At 45.0% G+C, this 15306-nt stretch overlaps 1 protein-coding gene across 1 annotated transcript in view; it reads left to right on the top strand.

The window, feature by feature from the left end:
• Rell1 (RELT like 1) overlaps positions 1-15306 on the top strand; it is a 59690-nt gene that overhangs the window by 29920 nt on the left and 14464 nt on the right. The window contains exons 2-5 of the mRNA XM_032916378.1: positions 1913-2140; positions 4094-4165; positions 10222-10279; positions 13087-13323. Coding sequence (XP_032772269.1) covers positions 1913-2140; positions 4094-4165; positions 10222-10279; positions 13087-13323 — 595 coding nt within the window. The remainder of the gene's footprint in view (positions 1-1912; positions 2141-4093; positions 4166-10221; positions 10280-13086; positions 13324-15306) is intronic.

The following is a 15306-nucleotide window of genomic DNA, read 5'->3' as shown; positions in this document are numbered from 1 at the left end:
TTAGGCACCACTCAGGTAAAATCGATCTTGGCTCTGATGCAGAGAAGAGTTTCAAGACAAGTCAGTATGAAGCAGAGCCAGTTTTATTAGAAGAACGTTTTAGCAGGTTTCAGACAGGAGAGTGCAGATACAGACTTCTCACAGCCACCATTTGTCTTTAGGATAGACACATACCATCTGCGTGGGGTTTCAAACTCATCAGAGTTGCACAGGAGGTTCTTGGGCAGGGCAGGGGTATTGACAGGATTATAACTAGTGAGGTAAAACTGTACATCATCAGATACTGGAAAGTTGGAGGAATCGCTGTACAAAGCCTTGTTTGGGATTCCCCAGAAAATAGGAGGGGCCTGAGAACTAGGGTCATATATCTTCAGACCTCAAGTCTAGTTATTGTTATTTCAAAATAAAATTTTCTATCCTTTCTTCATTCATTTCTCCACCTATTCATCCTCCATCCATCCACTCACCATCCATCCGCTCATCTATTCACCCATCTATCCACTCATCCATCCATCCATCCATTCATCCATCCATCCATCCATCCATCCACTCACCATCCACTCACCCATCCACTCATCCATCCATCCAACCATCCTTTCACCTAGCCATCCATCATCCTTCCTCTCACCCATCCATTCATCATCTGTCCGTCTGTCCATCTATCTATCCATCCATCCATCCATCCATCCATCCATCCTCCCATCCTCTATCCATCTCCATCCATCCGATCTGTATGTCAGCAGCCTACACGGCAATTGTTAGTTGTGCTACAGTTCTTGCTTATCTCTCAGGAGGGGTTTCAATCAGCCTCTGGAGCGAGGGGCTCCTTTCTTCTCCATGTTGTCATAGTTTTCCCCATCTATCCCACAGGTTTTCTCTGCAGTCTGTTTTCTCTCTTTCCCACCCACTTGTTATGATGGTGTGCCCAGGCTTTCTCTGTCTTACTTTCCAGAGGCCCTGTGATTGTTACACTGAGCCTTTCCTGGATGCCTCTGGAATAAGTTCATGTGATAGAGATCTGAAAGCGAACTTCTTTGTTTTAAGCCACACCCTCACCACAACTTCCCTTTTCTTGTGGATGGGTCCCCAGTGCTGTTGTCTCTCAGTGCATATGAATTCCTTTCATGTGACCTGATCTGGATGCCTGATGCTAGTGCTGTCCCTCTCCTCTCAGCTCCCAGCAGTGGCTCACACACAGTATCTGGTATTTAGCTCAGTGAGTGAACAAATGTCCACAGGCTTCCAGTTTTACATTTGGACCTTGGAGCAGAAATCTGAGGCCATCCCTGGTTTTTCCTCTCTTTGTGCTGTGGCCATCTAAGTTCACTAAATTATTCTAGAATGCAGGCCACACGAGGACAAGATGTTTGTCTATCTGGCTTGATGTGGTGCACTTGCGTCCCTGGCGTTTGCCAGGCAAGAGAGCAATCTTTTGCTACTGCAGAAATACTGTGTGTTTGGCCCACAGCAATTGGTTTCGTCCTCATAGATGTGCAGATGCTGTTTTAGGGTGCTCCTTTCATACACAGAGGCATTTGGATGTCAGATCGTTACTATTTGTCAGAGTGCTGCTAAAAGGTGGAGTTGGGCATCCACCCTGCAAATCGAGTCCTCACGCACAACTACTAAATAGTATGCTGTAATGATTCCTTAACACTCGCATGTGTGTTCTGTGCAGACCACTGTCCTAAAATCCTGTGCCTCCTAAATCCTCTGTTAAGAGATCTTGTATCAGGAGGTGGTCTTGGATTGTTGCCCAAGCCTGTGCTCTCACTTTTTGTCCCCATCTATTGGGATCCCCAGACCTGTTTTTAGCTTGTAGCTTTTGGAGCACAAAACTCTGATGCAATGGAAATGTTCCCAGAGCTTTGTCACAATTATCTAACACAGCCGTGTATGTCCCTCTCTGTAGACAACACTGGTAGCCGCACGTTACACTCTCGAGCAGAGACAACGCCGTCATTACCCACCAACAACGCTGGGAATGGACACCCAGAATACATCGCATATGTGCTTGTCCCTGTGTTCTTCGTCATGGGTCTTCTTGGTGTCCTCATCTGCCACTTACTTAAGAAGAAAGGCTATCGGTGTACAACAGAGGCGGAACAGGAAGTTGAAGAGGAAAAGGTGGAAAAGATAGGTAAATAACCTATACTTTTCTTTCTTTTTTTTTTTTTTTTTTTTTTTGAGCTGGGGACCCAACCCAGGGCCTTGCGCTTGCTAGGCAAGCACTCTACCACTGAGCTAAATCCCCAACCCCTACTTTTCTATTTTTAATGGGTCAAGGAACAGGTTCTAAATAAAAAAAAAAAAAATCCTCATATATAATCCATTTTATTTATTTATTATTTTTATTGGATTTTTAAAATTTATATTTCAAATGTTATTCCTTTTTCTTCTTTATGAGAAGAACTATTTTCTGTAGCAACCAGAGTTTGAAATCTTGCCTGCATTTACTGAATACTTGCTGAGCGTTTACTTCAGAGTCTGGTAGCCTTGAGGCTGTCATTTGTGTGGTGCATATTTATTTCTAATTTTATTGCCATTTAATTTAATGAGGATGCTCTCTCCACCTTGAAGGGTTAATGTGAAACTTTGAGACAAGGTATTTTGATTGGCACTTACAGCCACTCATAAACCTAATCCTTGCTGTTACTTATTACGATTCTAATAAGAATGGTAGGAACACGAAACTGGTCTCATCAGGATTGTGGTGTCAGCATTACTGGAGGAGTTCTAGCTGAAGTCCGTGTGGCTGAACTCTATGTTGTTAAATGAACAGATGTAGGCATAGTTCAGTAGAGCTGCAGCAGGAACCAGTGTTTCCATGTGACTGTCAGGGTGTTCATCTTTTTGGTCGTAAATCCCACCCACAGCATGTTTTCCTCACTGATATTCCTATCCAGTCATGCCTCAGGGCAGTTTCTTGATGAGCCCAGGGGCTAGCAGTTCACTCTTCATCCCTCTTAGCCCCCCTCAATGACATCTTTGCAGGGAGGTGACATTTGGAGTAGGGCACCCGGAGGGCCCGTGAGGGAAGGTTTCTCAATCCTTGCCAGCTTGCTGGACTGTTGGTTTTTCCACCCCCACTGACCTTTGAGGCTGCGGAACATGGGTGAACATGATGAGTCACACTCAGCGAATGAGCAAACCAGCCCCAAGTGTTTGTCGACAGAGTGGGGCCTCCCCCTCTGTTCCTTCTAACCTACGCAGGTTAGCTCAGCCCTCAGCTTCCACTGTGACTGTCTAAACATCCGTAGGTCATGGGAGAGAAGCCTCCCTTGGGGTGCAGAGGACACTCTTGCAGGTACATGGGCGTGTCCTTGTCCTACTCTGTGCAGTGTCTCAATCCAGCCTCATTGTCTTGTCTTGTTAAATAAATTAAGCAGATCAGTTTCCAAATGGAGGCTTGCCCTTCTCCACCTGACTGTCACATAGACTACTAATGCTTGGTCCTCAGAGTAAACTGAGTCTGTAAACAGATAACCAGTGCCCTAATTTAGATACCTTGTTTAAAAGGAAAAGCGTTTGATAAACATGGATGAATATTTATTCAGTTGAAACTATAAATCAGTAGACCAACTGTATACAGCAAGTCTGTGATTAGACGAAACCTACGGACGATGGCATTTCTTTTAGTGAGCCTTCTCGTCTCCCCGAAGGCTTTAAGGTAATAAGGGGAAATAGGAAGTGGAGCCAGATGTACATGCATTCTGTATTGTCACGCTAAGTGAGTGGATACTTGATCTTGAGAGATTGCTGGTCCATCCCACACCTTTTTCTTTTAATTTTTTTTTTTCTTTTTTTCAGAGCTGGGGACTGAACACAGGGCCTTGCCCTTGCTAGGCAAGCGCTCTACCACTGAGCTAAATCCCCAACCCCTCTTTTAATTTTTAAATGAGTATTCTGCCCAGGAATTCAAAATGTGTGGCATTGGGAGGGTGGGGTTGAAGGATTAAAGCTAGACTTTTAGCACTGTGTGAGGGTGCTTTCTAGAAGGTATTCAGTGAGGCCTTAGGCTCTAAGGTGAATGTCTAATTGACTTGTTGAGGATGACCGATCCTAACACTGGCCTGGCCTCTTTCTCTCTTAGAGTTGAATGACAGTATAAATGAGAACAGTGACACCGTTGGGCAGATTGTCCACTACATTATGAAAAATGAAGGTAAGGATATCTTCGTGCTTTGGGGACATTTCAGTGTTTTTAAAAATCTCCATAGAGCCAGAATTTAAATGGCTTCTCACTACTTTTATCCGAGCTCTTTAACACCTCAGCTTTTAGCATTGTCCTAACAGGAGAGTTTGCCTCTGTGGTGTTGGTGGCTTCAGCACAGCAGAGGGCCAGGAGAGTGGATAGCTTTTAGGCTGTGTTTCACATGACTTTATAAAGCTTCAGTCTCCTCCTATAGATGGAGAGTTACATTACACAACCATGTGGAATAGCACCTTTGATGTGCTGGTTGTCATAAGGACTGATGTCTTACCATACTTAAGGACATGAGTTTGATCCCCAGCATCCTGGTAAGAACTGGGGAGTGGCAGGAACTGCCTGTAACACTAACCCTGGGCGGATGGAGGCAGTGAGGTCCTGGAGGGCTCTGACCAGCTGGTCTAGCCAGTTGGTGAGCTTCAGGTTCAGTGAGAGAGCTGGTCTCCAAATATGAGGAGAGTGATTGACACCCACACTGACCTCTTACCTCCATATATGCGCACATATGAATATACTCTCACACATAATAGACAGACAGACAGACAGACAGACACACACACACACACACACACACACACACACACACACACACACACACTGCCAGTTTAACCATTCGGAAGCGGGAAGTTGAGAAGCATTGAAGTCCTTTCTAAGAGCTCCAGGAGTGTCAGCATATTCCAGAACTTCCTCAACACCCCAGGCTGAACAATGTAAGTTTCTCTCATTGTTCCTTCCTCCCCAAACTACTTGCAAAGCCGCTTTGCTTTTTGCGTCTATGGTTTGTCTCTTCTGCAATATCCAGTGTTGAATGAGGAAACTTTCAAGAGCTTAAGCACTAGGATTTAATGTCTTTTTTTTCCCATATGTATTTTTGAGATAGGTTTTGAACTCGGTATACAGCCAAGGATGGTCCTGAACTCCTGCTCAACCTCCCCGTACCTCCTAAATGTTGAGATTATAGGCACGCACCACTATGTCAGCCTTATGAAATATACTTTAAGTCCACCTTCTTTTTTCTTTTCTTTTTTTTTTTTTCGGAGCTGGGGACCGAACCCAGGGCCTTGCCCTTGCTAGGCAAGTGCTCTACCTCTGAGCTAAATCCCCAACCCCTTAAGTCCACTTTCTAAGTGAAGGATTCAGTTGTTACTAAGTAAGTTAGGGTCCTTGTTCTGACCGCTGGGGATGATCTTCATAGGATCCTGTTTTCTGTTGCTGTTACTGAGTCCCACAGGTTTGACAAGTTATAAAGAACAGACGTTTTATTAGCTCGTTTCTAGAGGCTAACAAGTCTAAGCGTGGGGCCAGAATCTGCCTGGCATCTGGAGAGGGCCTCCTGACCCAATCACCCCGGGGCCCCACCTCCAAATGCCGTCAGCGTGACTTAGGCGGATAGTGTTTCTGACACATGAGTGAATGTTAGGACACACCTGAACCAGAACAGACTCTGTGATCTTAGTAGTTTATATGGTTTGTGGAACTCCTTACCCCATTTGCTGGAATGCTATAGTGTCTTCTTCCGTCGGCGTATGCCACCTTTCCATCACCAGCCTCTCTGCGGCACCTCTGTCCCCACAGCACTCAGCAAGAGCACACTTGGTCCTGACTAAGGTCTGCACCTGATTTCCAGCTGTGCTCTATGTTCTTAGCCCAGAGCTAGTGGTTTGAGCTGTGATCTTGCCTAGGTTTCAACACATCCATCTAAAGCCAGCGTTACACTCAATTTACAGGTGAAGGAAGTACTTTAGGTACACGTGGTTCGTGCCTTCTGTCAGTTCTGAACCTTGTGCCACGTTCAGCCTTGCGATGCCATTTCTTTCAATTTTGATAGTTTGCAAAAAACCAAAATGAATAAATGAACTTAGTAGAATGGTTTTTAGAATAAGAACAAAAAGACCAGAATCCTTGGGTTTGGGTCTGTTTTTGAGAGGTTCCCATCAGGGCATGGGACTTGGCAATACTGAATTCCAGCACACTAGTTTATAGCATAGAATGTTTCCAGGTTGACTCTGAGGCAAAAATCCTCTACTGTATGGAACAAACACCTGTTATCCCGCCTTGTATTCCATAGTTAGCACAACTTCCAACTTTATTTCAATTTAGACTTCACTGAACTGACATTCTCTAGATTTGCAAATTATAACTCTACACTGAACTTTTTAAAAGAAATTAAAAAGGAATAAGATGAAGCACATGCCCTCCGTTAACATCTTTCCATGTTCACCCCCAAAGCACATAGTTTTAATCATTTGTATTAATCAATATATGAGCAGTTTTCTGCATTGTATTTTTAACTTGCCAGATGGGTAATTTAATTTGTCAGATATACTCTTGATTTTTTTAAATGAAGTAAAATTGAGGTTTATTAGAATTTTAATATAGATTTAAGCCAGAAGGGGAACGAAGAATCCGGCTGAAGGAAAGAAAGAACAGTTGTATGCAGTTAGAATGATACGCTGGCTTCCCAAGGTGACCTTCTTGCTTAAGTTTTAAGACGTGTCTTTCATTTTAGAAGTCAGTTTTAGCTTAGGCTGCTGTCCTGTGGATATAGTAGCTGATCTGCCGGGCAGGCATGTTTTGTGGTGGTGTGCTGTCACACTGCATATTTCTTAAAGACTTTTTAAAATTTTTTGATCGATTTTGTGTGTGTGCGTGCGTGCGTGCGTGCGTGTGTGTGTTTCGTGTGTTACGTGAGTGTCACTGTGCAGGCCTGGGAAGGCTAGAAAAGTTAGATCTCCCAGGAGCTGGAGTTGTAGGTGCTTGTGAGCCAATCATCATGGGTGCTGGGAATCAAATGACTTCTCTGCAAGAGTAGCATGTGCTCCAACCCCTGAGTCATCCCTGTAGCCCATCCTGTGCTTCCAGTATAGGATGTGTGCAGATTTCCAACTCAGGCAGTTCTTCACCTCCGAGTGCCAGCTCCACGTACCATCTCATTCACCTGTAACTCTGCCAGGGAGTCAGTGTGCTCTCCCTCCAGCAAAGAGCTCCGTTTCACAGGCTGCCCTGCTTTTTGTGACAGCTGTGCTCCTCTAACTTATACACTAAGAATCTGAGAATCCCCACAGTCCCTTCCTCTGGTTTCCTGATTTGCTAGAATGCCTCCCAGAAGGCCGGGATACACTGTTACATTCAGTGGTTTGTTAAAGGGGAACAACTAGAGGAGGGAGCTGGCATTGGGAGCCAGGGGCAGGGACCCAAAGTTGCTGTCCTCTGATCACAGGGCCTCTCTGATTACTGGCCCCAGCCTGACTCACCTCATTATCTTAGACTGCGGCCTGATCTAGTGACTCTTTATGAATGACAAAAGACACTCCTATTTGACTCTGGAGATTTCACGCAGGGTTTTTAGAGCGCTTGGACACACCCACATACCTATCGGTTTTTTCTTCCTAATCCTGAGAACTGGAGTAACCCCAGTGTTATCTTTGAATTTACCTTTCTCTACAGAGCCAAACCCAGTGTGTTTGTGTGGTCCGTGGGGGTTTTCTGGCATTATTTAGGACTTTGGAAACCATCCAGGACTAGTAAATTAATCTCACATTTTGTTGAATGGGCTCTCATCATTTATAGGGAGTTGTTTTCTTGGGTCACTTTAATGATTTCCTTTTGAATGCTTATCACTATAAAATCTGTTACAGCCAGCAGGGCATCTTTCCCTTTGCTGTTATTTTTTTTCTCTTTTGCCAAGTTTGGTAAATTATGGGAAAGTACAAACTGTGTTTTATATAAGTCAGATATGAGACTATACTTCTTTATTAGTCCATCTTCTGTTATTTATAATGGAATATACGGAGCTAGTGCTTTTTAAAAGCAGAATGCTTTGCTGTAGCTCACGGTTTGGGGGTGGAGGTCTACGATCAGGCATCCTCATTGATTTGGATTTCGGTGAGGGTCCACCTGGCTGGCTCACATCTTAGTGGATAGCAGCACCTTGGGAGCATTGGGGAAAATGCAATGGACACATGGCCACCAGGAAGCCAGAGAGAGAGAGAGAGAGACAGACAGACAGACAGAGACAGAGACAGAGAGACACAGAGAGACACAGAGAGAGACACAGAGAGAGAGACAGAGACAGAGACTTAGAGAGAGACAGAGAGACAGAGACAGAGAGACAGAGACAGAGAGACAGAGACAGAGAGACAGAGAGACAGAGAGAGACAGAGAGACAGAGAGAGACACAGAGAGAGACAGAGAGAGAGAGAGAGACAGAGAGAGAGACAGAGAGACAGAGAGACACAGAGAGAGACAGAGAGACAGACAGACAGAGAGACACAGAGAGAGCGACAGAGAGACAGAGACAGAGAGAGACAGAGAGAGACAGAGAGAGAGAGACAGAGAGACAGAGAGAGACAGAGAGACACAGAGAGAGAGAGAGAGAGAGACAGAGACAGAGAGAGAGAGAGACAGACAGACAGAGAGAGAGAGAGAGAGAGAGAGAGAGAGAGAGAGAGAGACGCCTCTCCTTGAGGAGGCTAGGACTCAAATGCAGGGCTCTTGCATGTTAAGCTTACGCTCGCCGCTGAGCCACATCTCCAACCCTTTCCTGGGAACTAAGGGTAAGGGTGAGAGAGTGCTCTGAATTCTGAGGGCAGTGTTCCAGTATCCTAATCACCTTCACTGGATTCAAAGGTTTGGGCCATTCCCATAGCACCACCTCCTACATGGCCAGTGTGCTGTCATTGTGTACCAAACTTGAGGGAGAGTAGCATCAAGGGGGGCCAAGCCAAGGACAGCAATAACAACAGCACATACAGAAGCTGTAACGGGGACCAAGGTTTCAACACAGGAATCTTTGGGGGACCAAAGCGCATGGGAACCAAAGCAAGACTCCAACCTATTATCTGAAAGAAAATTCCTGAATCCTCATTATCAGTCAAAGGGGAGAATGGCTTGTATCATACAAGATTATGAAGTGTGTCAGAATCAATGTGTCTTTTTATTGTTGTTGTTGTATGGGTGGAGATAGTAGAGATCTAATTTAGGGCTTTTTTTTCTTAAATAACAATAACTTTTGGTTTTACAATAAAAACTTGGGTTTGGCAGCTTATTTGGACACTCTCACAATTGTGAAGGACAAAAAAAAAAAAGTCCCTTTCTTCGGAAAGGGATGATGTGTGTAAATATTTCTTCAAAACACTGCCCCCGCCCCCATGGATTCCTAAAACTTGCAATGGGTTTGCAACGGGGTGGTGTGATTCCCACGGTAGTGGGAACTGGAGATCATGGGGGAGCCCAAAACAAAATAAAACAAATCAAAATGACAACAAACTCATTCTTTTATATGTAAGGCAACAGATATGCCATAGGCCATAAGTGGATATAAACTTTGGTACTGTATTTTGTGGGAAGATGGGTAGGGGAAAAAAACTGGTAGGGGCAAAAAGGAAGTGAGGTTGTGAAGCACACAGCACGTGAACCCTTGCCTCTCAACTCTCGCAGCAGCAGAATTAGAATGAGAGCTAATTGTCCTTCTCTGGGGATGTCATTTGATGTAAACTGTGCTGTGCTACCTGTCATTGGCCCACATGATAAATAGTAATTCCTTTATTCTTTCCTCTCTGGAGAATTTATTGTGGTTAGTCATGAGAATGGTGCTTTAAAAAATCAATGGAAAAGGTTAGTAGTTGGTAATAGCATTTGGCCTTGACAATTAAATAGTCAAAAGAAGGTTGTCATTTACAGCAGCCTTTGACTGGCCACTCTGTAAGAAGTAGGAACATAGGGTGTGGGTATGGGTGTGGGTCGAGTCTAAGGACCTTGGGTTCATTGTTGACAGCCTGCATCTTGGGGTTTTAAAGAATGAACACTGTAATTCTAAGTTAAGCTCTCCTATGTCATATAAATTTGAGAGCAGAGCAAAGGCTGTTAGCCAGCTGGGAAGTAAACCTTCCCCTACCTTCCTCATCTCTCTGGAAACTGAGAGGAGGAGTGACGTATTTCACCGACAGCTTTTCTAACACGACTGATTGCTCATTTACCTCATTTAATTCTCTTTTTTGTTTTTTCCTCAGCAAATGCAGACATTTTGAAAGCTATGGTAGCTGATAACAGCGTGGTTGATGTTGAAAGGTGAGACTGTCTCTCTTCCACTGGATAGAAATGGCTTTCATTTGTTGGGATTGATGCCCTTGGTGCTGTGCTGAGCTAGAACTGACCTCTAGCCTTGGGTACTATTGACATTGGGGTCAGGCAAGTCTTTGCTGAGAGCAATGACCGGTACAAGGTGTATTGCTGAACAGAGTCCCTCATCTCTGCTCACTGGATGACAGAACACTATCCCTCTCCTTCAAAGTGTGACAACCTAAAATGTCCCCACATACATTTCCAGGAGAACATTACTCTGTGGCCCGAGCTTACAAGAATTGGGTCCAGAACACACTAGGTGTTGAGGGCAAGAGCTGAGGATTAGAAGATAAAACAGACAGAAAGCTGGAACAGGAGGAGCTCTCGGGTAAGCCAATGGCTTATGCCAAGCGAGTTTATTAAGAGGCACACCATCTTAAACACAGCTTTAATGGGAAAAATGGGATACAGTGGAAAACTATCATATAAAGAGTGAAGTCAGCAGGAAGCCAATCAAACAGTGTTGCACAGGGGAACCCAGGATATTTCAAATGCTCCACAGATGGAGCACACAGTGGCCATGGAACTGATACCCATGGGAGAATTGTGTTGTCAGGATGAAGTCAGTTCCTCCAAGGCCCTTCCCCTAGGCCTTTCCTAGCTTTGCCAAGCTTATTCCTGGTTTGAGATAACCTTACATCAGGGCCTCAGGGAAAGCCTTGGATCAGCCTGGGTTTTGTGGTAAACAGTAGTGTTGGAGAGAGCAAGGTTACTGGTAAGAGTCAAAGAGCAGGTTCAGAGCTTGAGTGTGGTTGTGTCCTGCCTCTAGTGACTGCCTGCTGAAGGGTGAGTTAACTGAGGTCCAGATCCATTGCCTATAAACTACTGTGCTGACTTCGTTCAGTTATCACCAGGAATGCAGAGCACTTTGGCTCCTGCGAGACCTGTATGAACAGCAGTATGATAACCTGGTCAGTTTGGAATACCTGCTATCATCTGTTTTGGTGATAGGATCTGGTTGTTAGGCACCAGATTCCCCTGTAAGTAGTTACAGATATTTACATGTCTAGACAATTCTCAGTTTCTCCAACTAGGAACATGGACGGGTATATGATATAGAGTTGGATAGAACAGGGCAGTCATAGATCTTTGCTCTGAAAGTTTTCAGCCGGTATGGCATAGAAATGGGCATGGAAGGCCTTTGAGAGGTACAGGTTGGAATTTTGGGCGTTCTGGGGACCAGAAGAAGGTCAACAAGAAAGAAATGCTGCCTGTGCCAGGTGTTCCGGTGGTGCTAATGTGGACAGGTTCTGGAGACAGGCCACCTGGGGAATGATTCGGTGGCCAGAGATTATGCAAAATGTGACAGGAAGTTGAATTGGGATGGGGCGCCATGCTGAAATATGCAGGATCTTCTGCTTTGTATGTGGCCCCTGCAAAGTGCACCTAACACACCTTTATTGTGAATGTGTCTGTCAGATGGGCCGTGTCGTGTGTGCACATCAGAGAGGTCATGCCGAATACTGAGCCGTGTGCTCTAGAAGTTCTGGAGATGTAGTTTAGGACATAAAGACTGATGTCTCTTACCTTTGCCCATAGACATCTGGTGTTCTGTGCTCCTGGTAGCCTGAACTCAGTTGACTGTGGGCCCATTATTGGGCTCCATAATGACTGATATTTGTTGAGTGAATGCAGTTAGTGAGCTCAATTTTCTAATACATGGCGTCAAGCTAACATTTTTCCCAGGAGGTCCTACTGTGTGTTTGTATTTGGGCAGCTTTAAGGACCTTGCTAAAGAGTACATGAGAACTTATAGTTGTCGTTACTGTTTTGACTCCTTAGTTCGAGCATAGCCTGGACTGCTTTTGAAGTGTGCTAGTCCACTGGATGCTGGTTTCTGCCATCCATCTGTGTGACTTTGGGGCTCTTGCTGCACATCTCAGCTATTAGGTATTGATCTCAGGTGGGGCAGAAGACTGACTCCTGGTCAGTCCAGCCCTGTGCTATTTGGATCCCTGCTTTTTAGCATAGGATTGGTATGTGCTTTCTGAAAGTAACTGACATCTTGTATCTATAATTCTGCTCTATATATCTTAGTGGGTCTGACCAAATGTCTTCTAGGTTACCCGACTGGTCACCACCATCTCTGAAGCACTGTGCGCGGCTGCAGGCATGAATATGGGGGGGCTCTACAATTTTACTTTCTAGGTTTGGATCTCAAAACCACTTAGGTGCTATTTATACTGGGAAAGATACTTTGCCTCTTTGAGCCTCAATGCCGTCACTTTTATGGTGAGGAAATTAATGCATATACCATAAAGATCCCTCAGGATTTATTAGATTAATTAATACACAGGACATTATTAGGAGATGATTAGCTACTCTTCTGTTGTCAGCCATATCAGCCATCTACTTTGAGTACCACTTTCTAAGTCTTAACCCAGAAGTGTTTTCTTTGATGTAATGGTCAGATTGGGTCTACTATTCTAACCATTCTTTTTCTTCCCACAGTACATTCAGGGTGTCTTTCTTGGGGTTCAGGCAGACTCTTCTTGGCTATGGTGTGAGAAATCAGTGTGATTGTATGAGAAGGAGAATGGGAGTTTGGGTAGCTCACCCCGCAGCCCGACTGCTGTCATTGTTCCAATGAACAGCCAGCACATGGTCCTGAGCGCTGAGCCAGGGCCACTTCACAGAGTTTACTTGTACAGTTGAAGGGGTTATTTCTTGCATCTCGGGGGAACAACTACCTTCATTGGGGTTTCTTCTAAGTAGCCATTTTTTAACTTGTCTCCTTTTCTTCTCCATCTCAGCCCTGTCACTCCTAGCACACCAGGGAGCCCACCTGTGAGTCCGGGGCCCCTGTCACCAGGGGCCACCCCAGGGAAGCATGTCTGCGGACACCATCTTCACACAGTGGGAGGTGTTGTTGAACGGGACGTGTGCCAGCGCTGTAGGCACAAGCGATGGCACTTCATAAAACCTACCAACAAGACCAAAGAGAGCCGGCCGCGGCGACAAGGGGAGGTCACTGTCCTCTCTGTGGGCAGGTAAGGGGTCCTGATGCTGCTGGTGTGGGACCTGGTTGCTATGGTTACAGGTTTATCCTTAGCTTTTTATTTGGAGGTTAAATTCTCATGAGCCTGGCTTCTTAGATATGTCCTGGTTTGGATCCTGGCTGTTTCTGACAAACTAGAGAGCCCTTGATAGCTTATATAGAACAAGTATTAATTAAGGTGAGAAATTAATTACTCTCTATTTCTCTCATGAGAATCTAAAACAGATGATCAGGTCAGTGTATGACTTTTCACACAGCTATCCAGAGCCAGAGGCCCCATCTACTCCTGACTCTGTAGGTTTGTAAACAGAGAATTATGGCAGACACTGAAGGGGTTTTTGGTGAAAGCAACCTGGGGTGGTATGTACCATTTGGCTCCCATGCCACTGGTTCCGGCTGATCCCTTGTCTTCACCAAAGTGCCAGGCAATCAGAAAATGCCATGGTGCTGTGCATCAGAAATAGAGAACTACAGACTTGGTCCAGGACTTTCCAGTCTCTGTTATTTAAGATCCAAGCCAGATGCAGTGACTGCTTTCTTTGCGGTCACCTCTGCTGTCCCCTGGGTCCCTTAGTCCCAGAGCATCATTTCCTTGTGATCCACATGTGACGTGAAGATCCTGCCATTTGGTGGACATCTTAGTGAGACTTGGCACGAGCAGGTTTGCAGGGCACACTCTTGTGGTTTGAGGGTTTCTGCAGGAAGTACATGGTGTCGGTTGTGACACATTGAGAAAGGTCACCCATGCAGGAATCAGATTGGTGTAAATGCTGGGTTTAAATTAGGCCAAACCTCTAGGAAATGTTGCCTGGCCTTTGTTGCTTCTACCTTGATCCAGTCACAGTACCACTACTTACAGACTATTCTGTCACTGCACCTCAGTTTCCCCCCTGCCCAAGGTGAAATGGCAGTCACAGCCACTTCTCAAGGCTTCTGTGAAAACTAAAAATGTCGACTCGAATAAAGGCTTTAGAGTAGTTTCAGGCTTATGAGCATCCAAGGAATATGGTCAGTTTTAAAAGTTCTTATTATAATTTTAATTCTGTTGAGTCTTGTTCTGTGTGATAATGGCCCTTGGGATAAGGCCAAGGGCTGTTTGCCTCTACGGTAGAGCAGTATAACTCATGAGCAGACTCATCAAGAGGCAGAGTCATGGGAATTTATGAACACAGTGAATGAGAACCCAAAGCCGTGTGGACAAAGCACACTCTGTTTCCCCCTGAAAAATATGCTGAAAATTCTCAGCTCAGCTCCAATATGCATTCTTCAGGGCTCAATGTCCACCCCCCTCTTAGACGCTGGGGATGGTGGGTAATCGTTATGGCTGCTTTTCAGAATGATTGTCTACAGCTCTTCCAGGTTGACAGGAGACTCCTCCTCTATGTGGCTTGTGATCTCATTTTGGACAAGGCCATCACAATAAAAATGCGGTTACTAGAAGGCTCTGGGGGTTTGATGACACTGTTCTAGAAAGGCAGAGTGGATTGCCTTAATGAAATTCTCACACTTAATGAAATTCTCTTCTTTACTTATTTAATTGTTCTTCAATCTTGAGTGTAAGTTAATAAATTTGACCTTGAAAAGCAGAAATAACTTACAGTAGTGAAGCCACCCCTTGGCTCCTCTACCCATCAGTGTGGATTTGCTCAAGGCGGTTATGTGGTGGCCATCTTGGTTATGTCCGTCTGCGTTGTGGGTGGTTGGCTCTTTCTGTTGCCTAGTGTTCTGTGGTTAGTGGCCACGTTACCATTGGAAACCATAACTCTGAGGCCACGGAGCCATTCACTTTGTGTGCTCCATAAACTATTAGGGGTGTTGCACAGGGGCCTGCAGGGGAAAGTGCCCCTCTTGTCTGGTGGAGATTTTGTTGCTGTTCTTCCTTAGCCTAAGCTTGTTTGATTTCCTCCAGGTGAATTTTGTTTTTTAAACCTACAGTTCCTGCTTAGAACTGGGAAAGCAAAGCCTAGTCACATCT

The sequence above is a fragment of the Rattus rattus genome, chromosome 11 (assembly GCF_011064425.1).
Source record: "Rattus rattus isolate New Zealand chromosome 11, Rrattus_CSIRO_v1, whole genome shotgun sequence".
Taxonomy (NCBI): Eukaryota; Metazoa; Chordata; class Mammalia; order Rodentia; family Muridae; genus Rattus; species Rattus rattus.
This window is presented reverse-complemented; position numbering and strand designations above follow the sequence as displayed.